The sequence below is a fragment of the Rhinatrema bivittatum genome, chromosome 1 (genome assembly GCF_901001135.1).
Source record: "Rhinatrema bivittatum chromosome 1, aRhiBiv1.1, whole genome shotgun sequence".
NCBI lineage: Eukaryota > Metazoa > Chordata > Amphibia > Gymnophiona > Rhinatrematidae > Rhinatrema > Rhinatrema bivittatum.
In genome coordinates this window covers 383761064-383778794 of record NC_042615.1, presented here as the reverse complement: position 1 = coordinate 383778794, position 17731 = coordinate 383761064, and the positions used below count along the sequence as shown (strand labels likewise).

Below are 17731 nucleotides of genomic sequence, written 5' to 3'. Positions count from 1 at the left end.
GGGGTTCCTGCCTGCGGCTGAAGAAACTGGGTACTTGGGCGTTGGACCGGTTTGCCAGGAGGTCCATGGTTGGTGTTCCCCAACGGTTTACTATCAATTGGAATGCTGTGGTTGACAGTTTCCATTCTCCTGGATCTAGGCTTTCTCTGCTGAGGTAGTCCGCTGTGACATTGTCTTTCCCGGCAATGTGGACAGCCAAGATCTCTTGAAGATTCACTTCTGCCCAAGACATTAGGAGATCTATTTCCAGAGACACCTGTTGGCTTCTCGTTCCTCTCTGATGTTTGATGTAGGCCACTGTTGTGGCGTTGTCCGACATTACTCTGACGCTTTGCCTCGGAGTCTGTGACCGAACCTTAGGCAGGCTAGTCTGACTGCCCGGGCTTCTAGGCGATTGATGTTCCATTCCGACTCTTCTTCGTTCCATTGCCCTTGGGTAGGCTAGCATCCGTGGTGAGTAGGATCCAGGTTGGGGAGGATAGTCTCATTCCCTGGCTCAGATGGGCTTCTTGTAGCCACCATCGTAGTTGGGCCCGAATTCTGTCCGGGAGCTGAAGCCGTACAGTGTAATTCTGGGACATCTATGTTCTTATGTTCTTAGTGGATTCCATCGTGATAGTGAACGTTTTACAGGTCTCATGTAAGCTCGTGCCCATGAGACTACTTCCAGTGTGGATGCCATGAGGCCGAGAACTTGTAGGCAATCCCATGCTGTGGGGCGAAGTTTGCTCAACAGGGTCATCAGTTTTGATCTCCTTGTCGGTGTCAGGATGACCTTGTCTTGTTTGGTGTCGAACCATCTCCCAAGTATTCTAGAGATTGGGAAGGCTGCAGGCAGCTCTTGTTTGTGTTGACCACCCACCCAAGGCTCTCCGGTATAGTTTTGACTCTTGGTTGTCTGGTGGCTTTCCTCTGGGGATTTCGCTCTGATCAGCCAATCGTCTAGATAAGGGTGCACGCGGATTCCTTCCTTCCTCAGTGTTGCTACCACCACCACTATGATCTTGGTGAACGTCTGGGATGCAGTGGCTAACCCGAAAGGTAGTGCCCGGAACTGGTACTGACGGTCCAGGATCGAGAAGCGTAGAAAACGCTGATGCTCTTGATGGATCGGAATGTGTAGGTAGGCTTCCGACAGATCCAGGGAGGTAAGAAACTCTCCGGTTGTAACGCCCTTATTACTGAGCATAGGGTTTCCATGCGGAAGCTAGGAATCTTCAGGTGATGGTTGACCGCCTTGAGGTCCAGGATAGGTCTGAACATTCCTTCCTTCTTGGGAACGATAAAATAGATGGAATAATGGCCAGTATTTATTTGTTGTGGAGGCACCGGTGTTATAGCCTCTAAGGCTAGTAATCTGTCAGTGTAGCTTCCACTGCCATTCTCTTGGAAGGGTCGTGGCAGGGGGATTCCTCAAACTTGTCCGGAGGGAGGTGGTGGAAATCCAGGTAATATCCCTCTCGAATGATGGATAGGACCCACTTGTCCAAAGTTCTCGACCCATCTTTGGTAGAATAGGGCCAGTCTGCCCCCTATGGCTTCTTCCTTTGGATGGGTCGGCTGATTTTTTCATTGTGGGGTGCGGCTGGGGCCTGAGCCCGAGCTAACTCCCCCTTTATTGTGCTTATTCTGAAAGGACTGGCTGCAGCCTGTGGGGTGGGCCGCTTGATATGAGCTTCTATATGGGTTGAAGCGCTGTGATCCTCTGCCCCTGGAAGTCCGGGGGAAGAATCGCTGGTTTCTCTTATGCCTGTCCTCCGGTAGCCGTGGCACTGGGGACTCGCCCCATTTGTTGGCTAGTTTCTCTAGTTCGCTTCCAAACAGAAGTGTTCCCTTGAAAGGCATCCTTGTGAGTCTCGTTTTGGAGGATGCATCGGCTGACCAGTTTCAGAGCCAGATTTGTCTTCTGGCTGCCACAGCGGATGAGACTCCTCTAGCTGCTGTGCGTACCAGATCTGAAGCGGCGTCCATGAGGAATGATACAGCTGGTTCCAGGGCTTCCCCATGAGTGTTGTTCCTGGTCTGTGCTAAGCAGGCATCTGTCACCATGGCACAGCAGGCTGTGATCTGTAAAGACATAGTGGAGACATCAAAGGACTGTTTGAGGATAGATTCCAGACATCTGTCTTGAGCATCCTTGCGTGCTGCTCCTCCCTCCACCAGGATAGTAGTGCGCTTTAAGACCGCACAGACCATGGCATCCACTTTCGGACATGCCAGGAGATCGTTGACGGCTGGGTCCAGAGGGTACGTGGCTGCCAGAGCCCGGCCCCCTTTGAACGTGATTTCTGGGGCATCCCATTCCAGGTCAATTAGTTGCTGGATGGCTTGTAATAGTGGGATATGGCGGGAGGTCTGACAGAGTCCCTCCAATAGTGGGCTCATCTTAAGTTCCCCCGAGGCACTTGTGCCCGGGATGACAAGCTCTTTTAAGCGGTGTGTGTGACCAGGTCTGGAAGCTCATCCTTGGTGAAGAAGCATCTCATGGTTCGATGGGGTTCTGTCCCCGGAGGGAGTTCCCCTTCCTCCAGGGGGTTCTGACTCCTCATCTGAGATGTCCGTGTCCCCGAAGGTGGGGCTTTTGGGCATTGGGATCACTTCCCTGGGCATAGAGGGCCCCGGCCTGTTGAGGTCCTCTGGTGGAGCCTAAGGTCGCATTATAGGAGGCCCCGGTTGCATGTGGACGAAGGTATGCAGACCTTTGAAGCATTCCACCCAGGAGATAGATGCTGGGTCTAGACTAGGGGGTGCCGTATCCCTGGGGAGACCCATTTGAGGGGGGGGGGGGTCCCGCTGGGTAATGCTAGGTCTGGCGTACTGCTCGAGAGGCTGGTGTGGGCCATGAGTTGGGTCCCCTAGGGCCTCTTCGCACTGTATACACTGGGCCGTGGCCTCCTCATGCTGTGCAGCTCTAATGTGGCATGCTGCGCAAAGGCCCTGAGCTTTGAGTTTTTTTTTCTGGTGGTGCCATGGCTTGTGTGCGTATAATACAGTTGTGCGCTCCGGTGTGCATCGAAGTTGCGCGCGTAGGTTTGGTGCGCGTGTGCAAGGAGATGTGCGCACTCTTGTGCACACAGGTCGAAATTATGCACCCGGCACAGTAAGCGCGTGGTTAAGCGCGTCGCTTTTGCGCCTGGTACTTGTGCGTGTGACGTTGTGCGCACAAGGTATTTGTGTGCACGGATCGAAACGGCGGACAGGGTGGTGAACAGAGCCAAAATGATAACTGCGACCACCTCGGAGGGTCTCCACGTGGGAGGGCCTTCAGATCTGACTGGGGTCTAGCCCTGCTAGGGCCGATCAACCCGGTGGCACTGGTCCCAGGTGGCGATCTGTGCGTCTCCTCGAGCTTTGGAGCCCGGAGACTTTTAAAAAGATTTCTACCTTACCTTGTCTCGGCGCTTCCCAATTTCGTTCCGGGTGGGAGTGAAAGAGGGAAAATACCTTCACCGCCGCGCTCGAGGTTGCACCCGCTGCCTCTCAGCCTCACCCGATGTCGGGGGCTAGGTCCCCACCGAGGGTCGGCCGCCAGACCGAGGCTTACCTTCGAGGGATCGCGGAAATCTCTTCGGGAAATTTCAAATGGGGGAGGGACCCAACGGGTGTCATCGCAGGAGAGCGGGGCTCTCTGTAGAGGTAAAATTTTCTTCTTAATTTGGTTCTCTTTGGTAAAATGACTCTAACGCTGTGCTAGCGTGCATAGAGTCCCTAACTGCTATGGAGACAGAAAATACTGGAGAGCTGCACTTCCTGCAGGGGTAAATGTAGTAGGGCTGATGTCAGATTGAAATCTGACTCCGTCTCCAACTGCTATCAGGAGTACACTATACCCATTGGTCCTGAGTCCATCTGTTACACGTTAGGAAATCTCATCTTAATCACAATGGAATAAACCATTACATGCAGCTGTTTATTACAGAAGATTGTTAAGCACGTTTTCATGTATTTATTTAAAAACTTTTCTATACCATCGTTAAGTTAAATAACCATCACAACGGTTTACAGAAGGTGATATAGATTACAAATATAGATTACAAATTACTCATGTGCCATCATAGTACGGTAACAATTTAAAATAATAAACTAAGTGTGTAAGTTAATCCTGATTGTTAGGAACAAGTTAGGCGGTTTGATTTTAACATTAATATGCTTTAGTAGGTTACTAATAACTTCTAGCTTGTACTCAAGACAAGATCAGCTGTGCACCCCTGGTTTGTTTAGGGCTTTTGTGAAAGAGGAAATGTTCCCATCTGTTTTATTTAGTTTTGACTAGCAGACAAAACAAAAGGGAAGATGGGTGAGTTTGAGACTGGTGAACTGTCATCATTTGTAAGCAACGTAGCTCAGAGTCACACACAAGACACCCTAGCTAAACGTTGTCTACAACAACAAAAGGGAGAACCATAATGGCCAAATGGCAGGCAATTTTTGTTTGGTAATTTGTAATAAAAAAGAGGGAAGACAATATGAATATAAAAATTGGCCCTAGTAGGGTTGAGGTTAAGTTCTGCTCTTGAAAAAGATAGGTTTTGAACTGTCTGTTCATCACTACTACCCTACTGGATGAATGTGTGAACTGAACTCCAGGTTTCAGTCTTGCAAATCTCCTTGGTGGAGGCAGACCTTAGATGAGTGACTAATGACCCTAATATCTTGGGCCTTGACATATCCCTCTAAGGTCAGGCCCGCGGGGGCATAACAAAAGGAGATGAAACTGCTACTTAATTAGAAATTATGTGCTTTGATACCACACTCCAAGTCTGGGTGAGCTTCCTATGGCCTCGAGTCCATTCCACTTGAAAGCCTTCAGAGAATTTAGAACTGCCCGTAGCTCCAGAAGGTTGCTAAGATCGGAGGCCCTGGATGCAAAGTCCTTGCTAGCGGGTTCCCAAACCCACATTGAAATCATTTGTAGTTAAACAACGCGGTAAGGGACTTGGAATAGTAAAACAAAGATCAAATGGAATGGGAGAGCCACCAAAATAGACAGTGTCTGCACTCTCTCTTGATAGAGGTTTTCCTGAAGTCTTCAAGTGCCCTGAATCCACTAAGCATGTCTCATATGGAGGAGATGTGCCATAGGAGTTATATAAACCTTGGAAGCCACAAGACCCAAAATTCTCAACATGGACCAAGTTGAGCAGCCATGTGATCCACACATGATTCATGTAAGCTGTTTGCCTTACAAGAAGATACAAATTTTGTGGCACATTATTTTTGCTTTAAAAATTAAAATATGAATTTTCAGCTTTAGATTTCTTGGTACCACGTCCCCATATTTAAAAGCAAAAACAACAGCGCAGCAGGCCATAGATTACTGAACTTACTGGACTTCTCTCTGGAGGATGACTGGATCACTGTATCCTGTGGTGTTAGCAATTACAAAGTATCTCTGGTTCCAGGCAGAGTTATTTCGCACATCCTCCTTCAGTAGTCGACTCACGTACTGCAGCTCATTATCCCACAGCTTGAATTCCTGAAGGAGTAGCACAGGAAACAAATGTTGCAATTGTCCTAACACTGCTGGCACATAACTGAAAACCAAAGTAGCAACAAACGTATCAGGCTACCAGAGATTTTCAGTTTTTATTAAAAGCCACACAATTTCCTGGTACATCAGCTCTTACATTTCCAGAAGTTTCTAAAAGGTTTATAAAATGAATAAACATGCATTTGTACTTTCTGTATTTCCTCTGGAAGCATCATTTAAAGAGGATGGCATAAACCGTGCACATATCTTCCAATAAAAACAAGTGTAATACCTGAATGACCCACTGCCTATGCTGCCAGGCATGGTAATTTTTGGCATCCTGGCTTAGGATATCAGCTATGAACTCAAGCTCTTGGGAGGGATCCTTCAGCCACTCTACCAGCACTCGTCTGTGATGCCTGCAAGGAAAATTCCAAAGAAAAGGATTTTTGCTCTGCCATCAATGCTCTTCCTTTACTATGCATTATTTTTTGGCAGAAAGTATGCAAAATTCTTATACAGTGCTGCGTACTTCAAGTAGCGTTATAGAAGTGTGAAGTAGTAATAGTAGAGTTAATATAGGCACTCATTAGCAATGGTGATGAAAGAAGTGGGACTACTAAAAGGAGGAGCCAGGAGAGTCCAGACATTCTTGAGTTCAAGTCTTACCCCACTGACACTGAATTTTGCTCAGGGCACTTACTTCATTGTGCCTAACTTACTCAGCCCTAAGTAAACAGCAGTTTTACTCTCCCCTTTGGAAGCTCTCACACAGAGCAGGCACCAAAACAAAGAGTTACATCTGAAATTGTAAGAGTGATGAGACTGTTTACAGGCAATAGCAGAGTTTCTTACCTGTAGCAGGTGTTCTCCGAGGGCAGCAAGATATTAGTCCTCATACATGGGTATCATCATCAGATGGAGCCTGGACATGGAAAAAAAACTTATGTCAAAGTTTCTAGAACTCTGACTTGGCACACTGAGCACGTCCAGCATGCCCTATACCATGCGTCATGTTGGGTCCCTCTCCAGTTTTATAACAGAATTATATATAAAAGAAAAATTAGGAGAAAACCAACTCTGAGGTGGCGGGCGGGTTTCGTGAGGACTAACCTCCTGCTGTCCTCTGAGAACACCTGTTACAGGTTAGCAGCTCTGCTTTCTCTGAGGACAAGCAGGATGGTAGTCCTCACAAAATAGGTGAATCCCTAGCTCCAGGCTGCTCCCCAACACAAAAGGGGACCAACAGACTCCTAACCAGGTATGAAATGGGCAGAACAACAGTGCTATTGGTAACAGAGGGAGGAGACAGCCTGAACCCAAGCAACAGGCCCTAGGCAGGGAGAGTTGGGTTCTACACCTCAAAGATTCCAAAAGGACAAACTGGCTGAACCTACTGTCATGTTGGCCATCCCTATCCAGACAATAGTGAGATGTGAATGTTTGGAGAGAACTTCACATTTAAGCCATGCAGATCTCCTCCATGGGAAATACTCACAAGTGGGCTACTGATGCTGCCATAGCTCTGACAGAATGAGCCTTGACATGATCCCCAAGATGCTGTCTTGCCTGGGCATAACAGAAGGAGATGCAATCTGCTAGCCAATTGGATACTGTTTGGCAACAACGACATCCAACCTATTCCTATCAAAAGGAATAAAAAGTTGGGTGGGCTTCTGTCTGCTCTAGATAGAAGGCTAAGGATCACTTGCAATCCAAACTGTGCCGTGCTCATTCACCTTGGTACAAATGGGGCCTGGGAAAGAATGTTGATAGGATGATGGACTGGTTAAGATGGAAGTCCGTCATCACCTTAGGCAGGAATTTAGTGTGCGTACGCAAGACCACGTGTCATGATAAAAAAAAAAACTTAGTGTAAAGGTGGATAAGTCACTAAGCCTGGAGCTCGCTGATCCTGTGCTCTGAGGTGACCGCTACCAAAAATATGCCCTACTATTTCAGTACTTCAGGTCACAGGTTCTCAGTGGCGCAAAAGGAACTTTCATCAGCTGAGCTACCACCACATGAATGGTACAACTATAGGCTGTACAGAGATGGGCATACCATCTACACCATGGTGGTGTGCGCCAATTGCACAGAGATGAACAATAAGAGAGTTGGTTTTTAAGCCAGCCTCTGATAGGTGTAGGAGGTAATTGAGCAGTTTTTCTGTGGGGCAGGAGAACAGATCTAGGGCCTTCCGCTCACACCACATGGAAAACCTCCTCACTTCAGTCTAGAGGACTTTCTAGCGGAATGCTTTCTAAAAGCTACCAGGACCAGAGACATCTTCTGAGAGATTGAGTGGTTGCAGAATTAAACTTCTCAACATCCAAGCTATGAGCGACAGCGCGTACAGGTTGGGATGTTGCAACCTGTCTCGATCTTGGATGATGAGATCTGGAGAAATTCCTCAGGCTTACTGGTTTCCGGATGGAGAACTCTCGAGGAGTGGAACCCAGATTTGTCTCGGCCAATAAGGGGCTATGAGGATCATAGTCCCCTTGTCTGTGTGAAGCTTCAATAGAGAGTCTTCGCTACTAAAGGAATTGGAGGATACTTATACAGAAGACCCTTGCCCCAACGAGGGGCAAGGGTGTCAGAGGTTGGTTTGCCATCTAACCTGTACAGGGAGCAGAAATCAAGGCACCTTCCTGTCGCAAGGCTCACCCAGAGGCGGAATAGCCAATTCATCACCCCATGGTCCAGGGACCACTCGTGGGGTCTGAAGGCTCGACTTCAGTCTGTCCGCTACCACATTCTTCGTCCTGACATAGAAGGTACGAGCCCGTGCCCTCCCTGCTTGTTGACCTACCACATCTCTACATGGTTATCGGTTTAGATCAGGACAAGTTTGTTGGACAGAATTTCTGAAAGTCCATAGTATGTATCTTATCGCCTGAAGTTCCAGGAAGTTGATGAGCAGACCAGAGACCCTAGATACTGAGCCCATCTCATGAGCTCCCCAGCCCAGGGTGGCCGCATCCGTTGTTAGGACAATTTGGGTAGAAGGACTTTGAAAAGAGATCCCCCATTCCAGATTTTAAAGTACTGGCCACCAGGATGAGTCCCAGAGACGCGAGATGACTCTGATTCAATCCTGGAGGTTCTGCATGGCCTGGCACCACTGTGACCTCAGGATCCATCAGGCTCTATGCATGTGTAACCCTGCCAAGGGAGTGACATACACAGTTGCGGCCATATGGCCCAACAGCCTCAACATGTGCCAGGCTGACACCTGCTGGCTCTGCCACGATGGTCAAAGGGATGGCCCTTAGTGAGTCAGGAAAGCCTTGGCCTGAGCCCTGTCTAGCAGAGCTTCCATAAAGTGCAAAAGAGATGACAGGCCTTTGGGTTAGTTGATGACGAATCCTAGCAACTCCAACATCCGGATGGTCAAGCACACAGTCCTGACTGCCCCTGCCTGAGATGTCCTCTTGACCAGCCAACCGTCCAGATAAGGGAAAACATGCACCCCCAGCCTGTGGAGTTGCACTGCCAACATGGCCAGACATTTTGTGAAGACTCATAGGGCCGACTTTAGCCTGAATGGCAACACCCAGAACTAGAAATGCTGTTTTCCTACCACATATTAGAGATACACTCACACAGAGATCTTCCTCAGTCTCAGGAAGTATGTGTCCTTTGGATCGAGGGAGCATAGCCAGTCCCCTTTTTGCAAAAGGGGGATCAAGTTGCACAGGGAAACTTAGCTTTTTTGAGAAATCTGTTCAAGGCCCTTAGGTCCAGGATGGGACGGAGTCCTTTTTTCTTTGGAATCAGGAATTTGTCCCACCGGGTTAGCCCTGGTGGGACAAATTCTACCACTCTGGCCATTAAGAGGGAGAAGAGCTCCATTAGCAGTCCTGATATGTTACAGGCCCCCAAAATGGGCCCGGAGGGCAATTTGGTGGGACACCCAATAGATTCAATTGGTACCCTTGACAGACGATGGAAAAAACCCACTGGTCTGAGGTTATACTGGGCTACCAGTTTGCAAAGAACCGCAGCCTGCCCCTGACCGGAGGGTCCAAAGTCCCAGGTACAGGTGACTGGCCTACACTCCCTACAACCCAATCAAAACCCCATCCTTGGAATTCACTGAGGCACTGGCTGGGCTTAGGGGTTCTCTGCTGTCTTGGAAAGCTGCGGGAACCCTGATGCTGTTGATGGGAGCAAGGGGGCAGAGGATAGTACTTCCTCTGGTGAAAGAAAGACTTCTTGTTTCCCGATCTCACTGACCTCCTAAAAGAGGAGGACAGGTCTGGAGTCCTGGCAGAGAGTTGGAGGGTCTTATGGTGGTTCCGAAGCTGGGCCACCATGTCCCTCATCTTCTCTCTGAAGAGAGATTCTCCCCAGTACACGGCACGACAGCAAGTGGTTCCTGCACCTCCAGTCGGAGCTCTAAAGCCCGCAGCCTTGCCATTCTGTGGGTGCCAATTCCCACTGCAGAGACCCTCTATACTGTCTCGAGAACATCATAGGTCGCTCAGACCTCGGGTTTTCCACACTTCAGGCCCTTATGCACCAGCGACATGAGGGTGTCCTGCTGCTATTGAGGCAGCTGCTTGGCCATCTCCTGCACCTGTTTCTAGATGTCCCACGAGTACTGACTCATGTAGAGCTGATAGGAAGCTAGGAAGCTATGCAGGCAATGAGCATAGCCCCCTGAAACACTTTTCTCCTAAGAGCACCCGCTCTGTGGTCCTTCCCTGGGGGTTCCAACGAATGGGTCCGAGTGCACTTGGCTCTCGAGAGCAAATTAGACTACCACAGACTGGTGGGGCAGCTGACGCTTATTGAATCCGGCAGCCTTTTGGATGAGGTAAACCCTGTCAGTCTTCTTGTTAATGGGAAGCACTGTGAGAAGTTGTTCCCATATCCTCAGCAGCGACTTAAGGATATCATGCACCAGGACTGCCACGATCTCTTTAGGATCCTCCACGAACTGGAGGATCAAGCATTTTGTGCTTGGCATCTTCCTCTATCAGTAACTGAAATGGGATAGCTTTTGCCATCACTCTCACAAACCCTGCGAAATGTTAAGTCCTCAGGTGGAGACTTCCTTCGTTCTTCTGGAGAAGGGTCTGAAGGGAGATCCTCAGAGCAGGACTCCAAGGTATCCTCCCCTCAGAGGTCATAGGGACCTTCATCCTCACTGTAAACAGGGGATGGGGTCCTAGGTGCTTGGCCTTCATCCAGAGGTGCAGGCACCAGCAAAGCTCAACAGGGGGCCACAGGCCTTGGTGGAGCTTATTTCTTAGAGGCACTGGCAACAACCACCATATTAGCAGGAGGCAGTTGTGGTGCCCCGGATGGGCACCGATACTGTCTCAGGAACCCAAGCCAGCTGGGTCAGTAATGCACCGATGAGTGCATTGAGCTTGTCCAGCAATGGTTCCAGGACAAAAGGTACCAGCTCTGGTGCCATCGGTGCCACAGGACAGATGCCCTGCATTTCCTGTTCCACTGCCAGCTGGACTCACCACTCCAGCTCCTGCTAGAATGCTGCTGATGCCAACACCAGCAGAGGAAGGAGGAATGGACAGATCCTCTTTGGACCTGTGAAACAGATCGGTGACTAGCTTCGGGACTGGTGGAGACCATGGCAGAGCCCCAGCACTCATGGAGGACTGGCATTCCTCGCCGCAGGGTCACTTTGTGGGCATTACGGCATGAGCCAGTACATCCCCATGCCCGGCACTGTGCATAGACGGGGACTGGTGCTTCTTTGGCTTCCTTCAACGTTTGACCCGGACCTTCCCCGATGCGGAGGCAGTTGACGAGGAACCCAACTATCTGCCTGGAAAAAATTGATGGTGGACAGTCTCTGGCACCCCTATCTGACGGCACCAACAGAACCGATGGTCCTACTGATGTCAATGGCATGGTGTCATTTGGTGCAGCTCAGAGGTCCATCAGTGCCGATGCCTATGGCTCGGTCTTCCTTGGCCCAAAGAGCTATTCCATCTTGTCGAGCCGAAGACTATGACCCTTCAGGGTCATTTGAGCGCATAAGTGGCAACACTGGATGGCATGCGATGCCTCCAGGCAGAGGACACATGTCTCATGGGGGTCTGTAATGGACATGGTCCTAGAGCACAGAGGGCATTGCCAAAATCAGATGTGGCCATGATGGGACGAAATAAAAGGGATGCAAAAAACAAAACAAAAAAAAAAAAAAAAAACAGATAGCGATGGGCGTTGATGATGGCCAGAGGGCACAGCGGCACTGCTGTCACGGTGGAATCAACCAAAAAAGGAAACTTACTATAAGTGTTGAAAACCCTGATCAGGAACACTACGGGGAACCACCAAGAGGAACCTAGCCTCAAACCTCACAAAGAAAATGAGAAAAAAAAAAAAAAAGGTTTTCCACAAAAGGCCAAAAAAGCCAAAGTGAGCTCACTTAAACAACGATGCTTACAGCTCCGTGGGAAATAAAAAAAAGAGACTGGAGAAGTACCGTGTGGACATGTGGTATAGGGCATGCTAGGCATGCTCAGTGTGCCAAGTCAAAGCTCTAGAAACTTTGACATAGAAGTTTTTCGTGTCGAGGCTCCATCTGATGTCACCCATGTGTGAGGCCTACCATCCTGCTTGTCCTCAGAAAAAATTAAAATAATCATTTGCCCTAAGTAGGATCCATCATGGTAGATCTGCCAATTTAGGATTGCTACATGGGGAACGTTTGTTTACCAGGAGGTAGATAGGTCCAAATAAAGCATACAGATGCTTGCACAATCATAAAAAGATAAAAATTTATAAAATGTAAATTTAAAAAAAAGTATATTTATATATATAGAAAGTTCATACTAAAGACAACAGGTGAAATGGATAAAACTGTAGCCACAATTCATCACATATGGGGTTACAGAGATTTTTGGGCCAGGTTTAGCAAATGTATCAATTCCTTAGTTTAAAAAAAAAAAAGAAAATAAAAAACTTGCTGAAATTAAGTCCACAACTTATTTTGCTTCTTTTAATAGCGATCATAGAAGATTGGGTTTTTTTTTTTTGTTTTGTTTTTAACTGTATTGGTTTAGCTTAGTTATTTGTTTTGTATTAAATGAACACTGGTTAATGTATCATTCAATTTGTGAGCTGTTTCTTAAGCAGCATTTTCAATAAAAATTTATTTTTAAATCTAATAAGGATTAGGAGTCAAAAAAGTCCCAAAGAGATGAAACACAGCAGCTTTAACAGATATTGCTTGTACGCAACACAAAAGTATATAGTGGACATGTTCACTCAATTCTGTTTCAAAACTTATTTTATTCTACACACATTGGGGCGGATTTTCAGAGCCCTGCTCGCGTAAATCCGCCCAAAACCGGGCGGATTTACGCGAGCAGGGCCCTGCGCGCCGGGAAGCCTATTTTACATAGGCCTCCCGGCGCGCGCAGAGCCCTGGGACTCGCGTACGTCCCGGGGTTCTCGGAGGGGGGCGTGTCGGGGGGCGGGGCCGGAGCGCGCGGCGTTGCGGGGGCGTGTCGGCAGCGTTTTGGGGGCGGGTACGGGGCGTGGCCACGGCCCGGGGGCGTGGCCGCGCCCTCCGTACCCGCCCCCAGGTCGCGGCCCGGCGCGCAGCAGGCCCGCTGGCGCGCGGGGATTTACGTCTCCCTCCGGGAGGCGTAAATCCCCCGACAAAGGTAAGGGGGGGGTGTAGACAGGGCCGGGTGGGTGGGTTAGGTAGGGGAAGGGAGGGTAAGGTGAGGGGAGGGCAAAGGAAAGTTCCCTCCGAGGCCGCTCCGATTTCGGAGCGGCCTTGGAGGGAACAGGGGGAGGCAGCGCGGCTCGGCGCGCGCAGGCTATACAAAATCGATAGCCTTGCGCGCGCCGATCCAGGATTTTAGTGGATACGCGCGCCTCCGCGCGTATCTACTAAAATCCAGCGTACTTTTGCTTGAGTCTGATGCGCAAGCAAAAGTAGGCTGTTCGCGCGCCTCTTAAAATCTACCCCATTACTTCCAAACACAAATGGGACTATATGAACAAAACAAAAAAAACAAACCACAGTTTTTTGGGTTATACACCCTGTCTACTTGAAATATAGTCAAGATGAAGACTTTTTACAAATTCTGAAGTTTAAGAAAAGGAGAATGGAAAAAGCTAAAATAGATAAAGAGAAGGAACAGATAACATTTTTTTCTATTTCCCTCTAACATTTTTTTACATTTAAATTTTGCTAGACAATTTTCATTCACTGCCACACAAAAAATCTTAGTGTACTAGTAATTAGTATCCACAGATTTGCTGGGCGACCACATTTTTACTCACTTCTACCACAATCCTTGTTCCTTCCCCACTTTCCCTCAGCATTCTTGTTCACCCTAGCCACCCCTTCCTCTACACCCCGCTCATTTCCTCCACTTCCCACTCCTCCCTCTGCATGCTTCCACTCTCTCCCTGCCCGTCCCTTCCCCACCTCACCTCCTGCAGTCACTTCACTACCAGGGAGACTGTAACACTCCTCTTCTCACCAGCTGTACCTCAGGATGTAATTCCTAAATGCCAAAGTGCCCCTGTGCACTAACTATATATACACATGACAACACTATTGCCAAATGATCAAGACGGCAATTTCTAAATTAAGAACATGCCATTTTTTTTGGTCCAGCAATTCTACATGGACCTGTCAGCTTCCAGCTCAATTGAAACCAATTTCTACTGACCTATGGCACTAGGTGCCTTCATTCATAAGTTAATGGGATTATTCCTTTGTTTTATAACCCTCGCCTCACCCCCACTGAGCTCAGTGAAGATGTTTGAATCATTTTCAGCTAAGAATTGCCCAATCTGATGAGATTAATCCCCCATGAACAGGGCCGGAGGAACCATTAGGCAAGCTAGGCCTGTGCCTAGGGCGCCGCGGCAGGCAACAGAATTTTGAAAGGGCAAAAAGTGCCCTTTCAAAATTCTGCCAGCCCCTGCCTCACCGTGCTACCCTCCCGATGCCCCCCTTGTGGTCCAGCGGAGGGCCCATGAGCGATCTGCTGCTCCCAGGGCCTCGGCTTCCACTAAACAAAATGGCGCCGGTGGCCTTTAGCCCCTACCATGTGACAGGGGCCAACCAATGCCCCTGTCACATGGTAGGGGCTAAAGGCCACCGGCGCCATTTTGGTTAGTGGCAGATCGCTCCCGGGCCCCCACCTGGACCACCAGGTATTTTGTAAGTTTTCTTTTGGCGGTGGCGCAAGGCTAAAGGTGCCTAGGGCGCCCAATCCCCTTGCACTGGCCCTGCACATGAATAATGTAAATTTTGTTACAAATTATGCTAAAATTATTCAATGGAAACAATGCTTTCATAAAAACTCATTTTCAGCAGTCTGGGCAAGAGGGCAGCAAAGAGACCTGATAGCTCTATAGCTGCCATACCTACTTAGAAAACCTCTTATATACAATTAGTGGCATTAGCCAAACTTGCATGAGCTATTGAGCATTACCAGACTTGATAGTTCTTTGGCTGATCTTCAATGATGGCTGTGATATAGTTCATTTCTTCATTTAGATCCTTCTGCAGGGACTGTAGGAGAATTCTACGAAAATGCCTAGAGGAAAAACAATATCCATTTTACAGTCACAGAATGGAGAAATGACTTAACTGATAGTTTCGTTTTCCTTAGTGTAGACCAGTGGTTCTCAACCTTTTTTCTGTCAGGACACACCTGATAGATGGTTCTCACATGCGTGACACACTGAACACATGATCGTCATTGGGCTAAATGTAAACATATACTCTGTATCTACAGGATCCACCCTGACCCCCCCCCACCCCCCAACAATGGCTACAGAACAGAACTAGGACATTCCCCGTTCAATTTACCATACACAAAAGATATATTTCTGGTGTCATCTCAGTAACAGAAACAAACACTCTCTCCTACCAGGTGCAATAGACCTACTTATGAAAAAACAGTAATTTACCACCAATGCATGTTCTATTGAGAAAACACAACAAATAATATTGATACAAATGCCTACATGCTAGTAAAATAACTTCACCTTGGTCACACACACAGAATCTACCTTCACCAAGTACAGAAAGACCACAAATTACAAATACGGAAACAGAAACTGGAATGGAAACCCAAAAAAGCCACTCTGCATGCAATGCAAAACAAATATAGCACCTAACAGACTTCCAGGATCTGCAATAATGTACACAAACTAATGTGCACAAAGATACACCTGCTTTATGGTGCTCAAACAGTAATAACCCTACCTATGAAAAGGCAGCACTGCAAAAAGTACACCAGGCCCTAAACACCAATATACCTCCTATTAGGAAAACAGAACAAGCCAAGCTGCTAAAGATTCCTACCAAGAAACAACAAGCTCGCAGAACACCCTTAGCTGGGTCACACATGCAGAACACAGACAGACCCTCACCAAATACAGAATAAAGTGACCATAAAGCTAATGTTTTTGTTTTTTGCATTATTGCACTACATACAGAGTTTGGCTTCTTGCTGTTTCCAGTTCAGTTTTTGTCTCCACATTTCTATTTATTAGGGATGTGAATCGTTTTTTGACGATTTAAAATATTGTCCGATATATTTTAAATCGTCAAAAATCGTTAGGGCCACGATACAATACCAATTCCCCCGATTTATCGTTAAAAAATCATAAATCGGGGGAAGGGGGAGGGCAGAAAAAACCGGCACACTAAAACCCCCTAAAACCCACCCCCGACCCTTTAAATTAAATCCCCCACCCTCCCGAACCCCCCCCCAAATGCTTTAAATTACCTGGGGATCCAGCGGTGGTCCAGAACGGCGGCGGTCCGGAACGGCCCCCTCAATTGAATCCTGTTGTCTTCAGCCGGCGCCATTTTGCAAAATGGCCGCCGCAAAATGGCGGCGGCCATAGACAAAAACGATTCGACGCAGGAGGTCGTTCCGGACCCCTGCTGGTCTTTTGGAAAGTCTTGTGGGGGTCAGGAGGCCCCCCAAGCTGGCCAAAAGTTTCTGGGAGTCCAGCGGGGTTCAGGAAGCGATTTCTTGCCGCGAATCGTTTTCCGTACGGAAAATGGCGCCGGCAGGAGATCGACTTCAGGAGGTCGTTCAGCGGTGGTCCGGAACCCCCGCTGAACGACCTCCTGCAGTCGATCTCCTGCCGGCGCCATTTTCCGTACGGAAAACGATTCGCGGCAAGAAATCGCTTCCTGAACCCCGCTGGACTCCCAGAAACTTTTGGCCAGCTTGGGGGGCCTCCTGACCCCCACAAGACTTTCCAAAAGTCCAGCAGGGGTCCGGAACGACCTCCTGCGTCGAATCGTTTTTGTCTATGGCCGCCGCCATTTTGCGGCGGCCATTTTGCAAAATGGCGCCGGCTGAAGACAACAGGATTCAATTGAGGGGGCCGTTCCGGACCACCGCCGTTCTGGACCACCGCTGGATCCCCAGGTAATTTAAAGCATTTGGGGGGGGGGTTCGGGAGGGTGGGGGATTTAATTTAAAGGGTCGGGGGTGGGTTTTAGGGGGTTTTAGTGTGTCGGCTCACGATTTTAACGATTATCACGATAGTTTACACACCCAAACGGCAACAATACGATTCCCTCCCCCTCCCAGCCGAAATCGATCGTTAAGACGATCGAGGACACGATTCACATCTCTACTATTTATACATTCCTTGGGAAATATAAAATATAAAATAACTCTAAAACTAGAATATAATAAATGTTTCAAAACAACTGATAAATGGAACATCTGGCCAGCTTTTTAAAATTACGCAGAAGACCCTTTGGACTTTCTTATTAAGACTTTTCTTTTATACCCAGCTTTAAGCAGGGGGCCATGCTATGGAGGTGGGTGTGATAAGGGAATGTCATTTTGGCTCCCCATCTCCAAATTCTTCTGTTTAGAGACACTACTGATTTTCTGTGGCCTTAAGCATTAGTACAAGAAGGATTGAGGAGGGGGGCGCTGGAGAGGCACACAAATGCATTGGGCACCGGGTGGAGACCCTTGCTATGCCACTGGGCACGAGACATATAGGGCCATAAGCGGTGGCAAAGAGGAGTGGAGATGGTGGGCCAAGAACATTGCCCAACCTGCTCGCAGCCCAGAAACCCACACGCTTGGCGGGCGCAATCGAGAATGAGGTAGGAGTCAGGGAGAATGGGCGGGGAGGCACAAAGCAGGTTTGCCTAGGGCGCCTAATCCCCTTGCACTGGCCCTGGACACAGTTGCAACAAGGAGTTGCAGCAGCAGTAACGAGCCTAGGCTCAGAGAATGTTTGATAAACGCCTGCTCGAAT

General features: G+C 48.4%; 1 protein-coding gene across 2 annotated transcripts in view; it reads right to left on the bottom strand.

The window, feature by feature from the left end:
• FNTA (farnesyltransferase, CAAX box, alpha) overlaps window positions 1-17731 on the bottom strand; it is a 64263-nt gene that overhangs the window by 17950 nt on the left and 28582 nt on the right. For both annotated transcript variants that reach the window (XM_029601156.1, XM_029601165.1), the window contains exons 4-6: window positions 14917-15021; window positions 5763-5889; window positions 5328-5476 (exon numbers count right to left, since the gene is read on the bottom strand). In XM_029601156.1, coding sequence (XP_029457016.1) covers window positions 5328-5476; window positions 5763-5889; window positions 14917-15021 — 381 coding nt within the window. The remainder of the gene's footprint in view (window positions 1-5327; window positions 5477-5762; window positions 5890-14916; window positions 15022-17731) is intronic.